Source organism: Strix uralensis, chromosome 4, assembly GCF_047716275.1.
Source record: "Strix uralensis isolate ZFMK-TIS-50842 chromosome 4, bStrUra1, whole genome shotgun sequence".
Lineage (NCBI taxonomy): Eukaryota > Metazoa > Chordata > Aves > Strigiformes > Strigidae > Strix > Strix uralensis.
In genome coordinates, this window is record NC_133975.1 from 113558923 (window position 1) to 113565993 (window position 7071).

At 46.4% G+C, this 7071-nt stretch overlaps 1 protein-coding gene across 2 annotated transcripts in view; it reads right to left on the reverse strand.

The window, feature by feature from the left end:
• EML5 (EMAP like 5) overlaps positions 1 to 5982 on the reverse strand; it is a 123542-nt gene extending 117560 nt beyond the window's left edge. For both annotated transcript variants that reach the window (XM_074868562.1, XM_074868561.1), the window contains exon 1: positions 5580 to 5982. In XM_074868562.1, coding sequence (XP_074724663.1) covers positions 5580 to 5776 — 197 coding nt within the window. In that variant the 5' untranslated portion in view covers positions 5777 to 5982. The remainder of the gene's footprint in view (positions 1 to 5579) is intronic.
• Positions 5983 to 7071: the final 1089 nt, after the last annotated feature.

The following is a 7071-nucleotide window of genomic DNA, read 5'->3' on the forward strand; positions in this document are numbered from 1 at the left end:
AGAGTCGTCATTCAGAACTCGGATGTGACTAATCACTGCACTGCTAGAATTTCTGCTTGCAAACCATAGCTGACAGCCACACAGAGGAAGCCTGGACCTGCCTCCTAGACAGCATTATCTAGTTGCAGTCTTAGAAAGCAGCTAACAGAGTCCAACAATTTCTTAGATGCTGACGGTTAGACTAATGCTGAGGGTACAACAACAGGTAAAAGAATCTCCTTCACACAGAGTTGGTGGACAGCACCAACATCAGGGAGCAGACATGATTTTAGTGATTTCGATTTTCACTAGAACCTCAGAAATGTTGACACTAGGAAGAAACAGTTTATTTTGCCTTGGAATACAGGAGCAAGATCACAGAATCTCAGGCAGGACAATCTCTTGTAGATTGAGCCAAATTCTTAAATAAAGTGTCCAGAAAGACCACAGTTCAGAGCAGCCAGAGTTTTGGCTGCCTCTTTTTGTTCCTTGGGAAACAAAGTTCAAGATGATTCCTACAGAGTTCACAGCAACAAGTAAGAAAAATTGACTTAACAAAAGCTGCAATTTAGACAAGTAAACTATTTTGCTGAAAAGAGCCAAATCCTATCTCTGTCACAATACAGAGAAATGTTTTGTCATTCTTTCTACCTGTCTTGCACATACCTCTCTGCTTTATGAAGTATGCAATTTACCTCTCTACAGTCTTGGATACAGAGGGGCATGAAGCAGGAAAGAACCAGATGTTTTCAACCAAACTAAAGGCAGCACCAGTTTCTTTCTCCTCTGTCTTTGTAGCAGGGGATCTGTTAGTTTCTGGTACTAGAACTCCTAACAGTAAAGAATTTTAATGTTTTCTAAATAATTTTTTTAATTAAATTTGCTCTAAAAACAGAACTCTGCATGAGTCCTAGGGCAGGCAATACATGATTCCTTTCCCCCAACTTAGCCCAAGACACAGAAAAATACACAGATTTCTAGGCAAGCAGACAAAGGAACTTATCAGACATAGCCTATGGTTGCTCTACAGCAGAGCTAGAGATGGCATTATCAGCAGAAATTCAAGTGTTTTTTCTAGCATAAGATGCATTGGCTACTACCTTTAGCAACAAAACCTAAATGTATCACAGACGTCTTAAGTAGTCACAGTTTACTGGTGATAAAGTTCTAGGAAGAATATACAACAGCACTATTATTTGCCAGCTAACTCACATGATGGGTATTAAAAAGTAGGAGGGGCGTAACAACTCTTCCTAATTTGTCTCCCTTTGACAGAGAAACGTAGTTTCTCTTCTTTCTTTGACCCGCATGGTTGTGTGGTTGTTTTGCACCACCATAGAGATATCGGTGCAGAAGGACAGACTTCAAATGAATGCTAAAGTTTGAACTGAAGAACAGACATCAAGGAAAGCAAAATATGCATTTTTGCCAAGTCTAATAAAGATCTCAAAAAGATGCACTGGTTTGATCTTAGGTTTTGCTTTTCAATAGCATCATCAATGCCAGGTGAAAAGTTAATTCCCAGTAAAATTCCAGCACTCTGAAGCTCACAAAAAAAGACGGTCACAGGGCTAGCATTAAGGGAAGGAAAAAAAAAAAAAAAGAAATACATCAAAAGGAAAAATTATTTTAAGTGTCTCTTTGGAGCATGTCAGCATAGACAATAGTCCTGGAAACATCAAAAGCTTTTTCCAGCAGACAGCCATTTAAATAGGTGGATGATTTCAGGGTTTCCAATTTTCTCACCTTCCATCACAGAAAGTAAAGTACATAAACACGCTTTAGCTAGCCCAGATAAATAAGGAGCCTCAACGTGAGCGTCAGTTTCCAGTATGACAAGTTAATACTCTGAGGGGGCATCTTCTGAAATCTTTATACAGATCAGGATTAAATATGATCCCCCTAAGGTCTCTCAGACAAGGCAAGGACAGTCTACATTAAATAACCCATGCTCCTCTAAATCACTAAAATTATGAAGAGAAAACAAAGGAGAGATCTAACCTGAACATACCAAGACATTGTCTCTTTCTTCTCTACTGTAAAGCAACCTGATCTACGCCTCACAAGCTAGTTTGGTGATTTATGAAACCCTACAGAACACACCATTTAAATCACTAACTTGGCAGGAGTAATTCACGTTTATTCAAAATTAGTGTCTCCTACATATGCACAGCCCAGGCTGGATAGGGGATCCTCCGCAAACACAGCAGACGTCCAAGTTATGCTGCTGGCAAAGGATAGCTGTATCAAAGCCTGAGACTTCATGTACAAGATTTTCCTCTCTATTTACTCCTAAAAACACAAGAAAAAACCTCACATTATCAGCACTCCCAAGATGTAAATTTCCAAAGCACTTCTGTATCTAAATGACATGTTCGAGTGTCCTCACACACCGAGGACCTCAGCAATAAAAACATGCAGATGCATAAGAAATGAGAGATAAATAAGATCGAAAACATAATACTCTCTATTCTCCAGAATAGTGGGTTGATTTCTTCTGAGAAGAGATAAAAACCAGAAGATAAAAAACAAAAGCTCACCAGAAAGCAAGAGCAGTCCTTTTTAGAGACAGATTGGAGCTGAATGACTGAGATTGTTCAATTCAAAAACCAGACTAATAGAAGAGGCCCCAAGTGATTCTAATTACCCTCTTCTATTCCAAAAGACTGTTCAATAGAACTGAGGGACAAAACAGTGAGAGATGTCATACTTTCAGTACACTGTTAACTGAGGTGGGGGAAGGGGGGTGGACACTGTCACCAAAATCGAGATTAGACATTTATACTGGAAATAAATTATGTTAAAGTATCTAATCATATCAAAAATCTTACAGTAGGTTTATAGGCTTTTGTTTAATATAAGGAGGTAAAACTTCATAGCAGAAGACAAACTAACTGCTAGTGCTAGAAAGAAATTTTCCAAAGGAAAATATCCTCTAGCTGTCCATTAAGCTAATATTGTTCTCTATTACTAAAGAACTGGGCTCTGATTTAAGAATTGCAATTCTTCTCTTCCTGACTGATGCTTAAAATTAGAATGTCATCCAAAGCATGCTAATGATATAGAAGTTCTCATAATGAAGAGTACTAATAATATCACCGTGTGCCATGCAGTATATATCGCTTAGTCTTTGTAGCTATGGAGCTGTGCTCACGGAAGTTTGATCCTTTAAATACATTAGATTTTCAGACACACTTGTAAAAAGACACTCAATCCTCCCATTGCTTTCACTAAAACATCGCAAATGCTTCAGCATTTGGACAGTGCTTGCTGAGCCTATTAAAACACAAAACATGATTTTTTTTGCAATACAACAGTTGAGTTTGCTATCTTCAGAGATAAAATTTAGTAACGCTGATTACTATATTATATAATCCAATTTCTGCACCTGTTTTCTGGTATTTTAAAAACCCATTTTTTAAATACTTGACCTTCCCACTATGACTGCCTTAAATATTGAGACTCAACATGTCTAGGTACCCAAGTTTAGCCAGGAAAAGTAAGGGAAGATGACATTTAAATGGTATCATGTTGCTTTTAGAACGAGCAGCAAGTGAAACACTGATCACTGCAAGTCTAATCTTACTATTGGAAATAGCCATGCTGCTTTTAAATTGAGCATTCTTCTTTAAGCATACTAACATTTCTGTATAGCTTTAAGAGGCATGCAAAATTCTAACTGTGTAAAACTGTAATGCTTTAATACTAATACTTAGAATTATATTCTCTCAACATCAGTACAATTCAAAGCAGGAGAAACTCCAGTATGCCAGGTCATGGTACCATAAAAATCAAAGTACATGTCCATAAAAATCAGATGAAGTCATTCTATTCTTTCTCTCTGGTTTGCTGATTTTTGACAGACTTTTTTTGTTTTAGTACTATTCTGAATAATGAGTTCTGTCACATTTTGGCCAAATGTAGCACATTGTACCAAAACTGAGAGAGCATGAGCAAAAAACTGTTACCACAGGAAAACATAAACAACTTCCCCAGTTATAGCTCAAACCACGTAATTCTTATACTATAAGAAGCCCCGCTGAAACGAATGGCATCATTCAGAAGCACTCATGAATACATGGTATTAAATGTGTGATATTACACTACGGCAACCTTGGATGTTAGATTAGAACAAGTAATGAGCCACAGCTTCCTGAGCACAATGGGAAGCTGCAGATCTGGATTTCCCACACCACCTGACATCAGAGATGGCTAGCAGTTCTTAAGAAACATTTTTTCCTGGATTAAAATGAGAATGTTAAAGCATTAAATGATGCAAATAACAGTGATTCAAACTTCTGATTCAACACCCCTAGTACAATGGTCTACAAAGGTACACTGATTACTTTTTCCTTCACATTTTTAGCACCAAGGAGAAATATAGTCTAGCTGTGACACCCTTCTAGGGGATGCTCACAGCCATACTTCAAAACTACTTAAATTTCTTCAAGAAGATTTAAACAAAGAAAAAAAAAAAAGTGGCCATTATGGCCAAGTTTTCTGGTGTGTCTAAAAGCTTAAATGAAAGACAGCATCTGTTCTAGTGTCCGCTGGCAATACCTGTTACTCATATGAGTAACGCACACAGAAGGTATGCCTTGGAGCACTAAGCGTCATAAAAACAAATTCTGTGCTGCAAATTACCTACAAAATTGTCTACTGCTAGCTCTTACCCCAACAGGAAGAGCAATGGAAATCAGAATTTAGAATCCATCCGCAATGACACCTACTGAAAGGGAAAGGATTGATGACTCAGGCTCACATCTGCCCTTCATATTCCTCAAATCTCTCATTGATTTCACAGCTTATAAAAGCATCCTCAGAGTGAAAATACATTTAGAAAATAACACCAGCACATTTCTTCTGCAAGGTCAGTTTGTAATTATTGTTTTTATAAACTTCAGCACCTGGTAACATTCACTGCCAAGTTAAACGTTTTTACCAAAGGTGAGCTATCGGAGAAGCCTCGATTTTGAGAGAAAGGCTGAACCCTAAAAGTTGCACGAGTTACAGGCAGGCCCCTCATTCCCCATGTAACCGTTGCCTTTTCCAGGTGAGCCAGAGGTGTACCTGCTGCAGATTACCCTCCTCCACACCCGAGTACTTCAGGGCACACCCGAGAGGACTCCTTCCCTCCCGCCGGCCCTCTGACACTCGGGGGCGGCCGGGGACCGCGCAGCGACCCTCAGGCTGCCGGGCCGCGCCGCGCACCCCGGCGCACAAGCGCCCGTACAAGTTTCGGCACCGCGCACCGGTGGCGGGGCGGGGAGAGGAGGGGGACGCGACGCGGCCCGTTAAACCCGGCAGCCAAAAGCCATTTCCAGGCTGTTTCTACCCACGGCGAAGCCCGGGCGGGGGGCGGAGGGGGCGAGGAAGCGCTGACTGTCCTCGCGGCGTTTCCATCCGCTCCCCGCAGCCCCACAGCGCTGACTGGACGGCGGGAGGCGGATCGCCGGCGCAGCCCGGGACGGCACCTGGGGCAAGCAGCGAGGGGGGCGGGAGGAGCAGGCGGGGGACGAGCCAGGCGGCGGGGCCGGGGCCCGCGGGGGGATGCGGCCAGCGGCGGCGGGATGCGGCCCGGCGGCCCGCGGCGGCGGTACCTGATGATGTCGTCCTGGTGCCCCAGGTAGAATTTCTGCCGGTGCTCCCGGGGGCTGTAGACCACGCCGACCCCCGCCACGAAGTAGACGATCTCCTTGGCCGCCGTGTAGTAGAGGTTGTTCCGGCACTGGTGACCCCGGTAACCGTAGACCCACTCCAGCCGCAGGTGGCAGCTCGGCGCGCTCCGGTCAGCCATGTCCCTCCGCCCCCGCCAGCCGGGTACGGCTCTCTCCCGCCGGAGACCCCGCGGGAAGGGGGCGACGGGTCGGCCGCCCCCTCCGCTCGGCTCGGCTCGGTGTCCGCCGCGCTAATCCCTGGCCGCCGACATGGATGCCCGCCGCCGCCGCTCGTCCGCCGCCGCCTCACAGAGGGCGCCGCCGCCCGAGCGCGCCTCGCCGCCCCGCGCCGCCAGACATGGCTGCACTGAGACACCGCCCGGGACGCGGAGCGAGGGCGCGGCGCCGCCGCTCCGGCCCCCCCCCCGCGCCCCGGCCTGCGCCTGCGCCGAGGGCAGCGCCGTCAGGCGGCGAGGCGGGGCGGGGCGGGGCGCGACGGGCCTGCGCGGCCGGCGGCGGGAAGGGCGCGGGCCGAGGCGCCGCCGGGAGGAGATGGCGGGGGCGGGGACGGGGACGGGGACGGGGACAGGGACGGGGACGGGGACGGGGACGGGGACGGGGACGGGGCGGGCAGGCCGCCCGCGGAGCAGGGTCGGTGGGGGCAGAAGATAACGAGCTTCACCGATGCGCCTTCTTGGCGGGGGCGGGGGGAGCTTTTTTATTTACAATTTTCCTTTTTTTTTTTCTTTTTTGTGCTGTTTTGGGGTTTTTTTTCTTTTTAAGCGAGGCCATGTCTTCTTCCCCTTCCCCAAGTTTGGTTTTGTATTTTTACTGCCGCTTCGGGGAATATCCCGGTTCCTTGCCTTTCCCGCGACCCCCTGCCGCCCGGCTCCCGGCCGCCGCTGGGGCTGGCCCCTCCTCAGCCGTGTGGGGACCCCCCCCCCCGCCCCGCTCTCCCCGCGGGCCCGGCGGCTCCTCTTCTTCCACGAAAGAAATGTCAGCTGTAATTTTTAATGACTAATACTTAACCCTTTAACCCCGCCGCCTGCCTCGTATCCCACACAAAAGTCACATCCCCATCCCTGTCTTAATTTCCCCATGACACAACTTTTCAGCCTTGGATCTCAAAGCGTTTTACACGGCGAAGTCACCATTTTCCCATCTCGCAGATGGGGAAGCGACTTCTCCGTGCTGCATGAAGCTGCAGTGCAGGGGAACCCCTCCGCCCCATCCAAAATTTTGGTCAGGAGAACATGCTCCCCAGCTTTGTCACACTCTGCAGTACCTAGCTGGCTAAATAAATGTGCATTACATGAGCATGTGAACAGTTTTGCACCATAAACTTGAATACTTACTCTAAAAGCTCCTGGTTTGACAATTGAAAATAAACCAAATAATTTTTCTATTACTTCCAGCTCAGATTCGGCATCCCAAG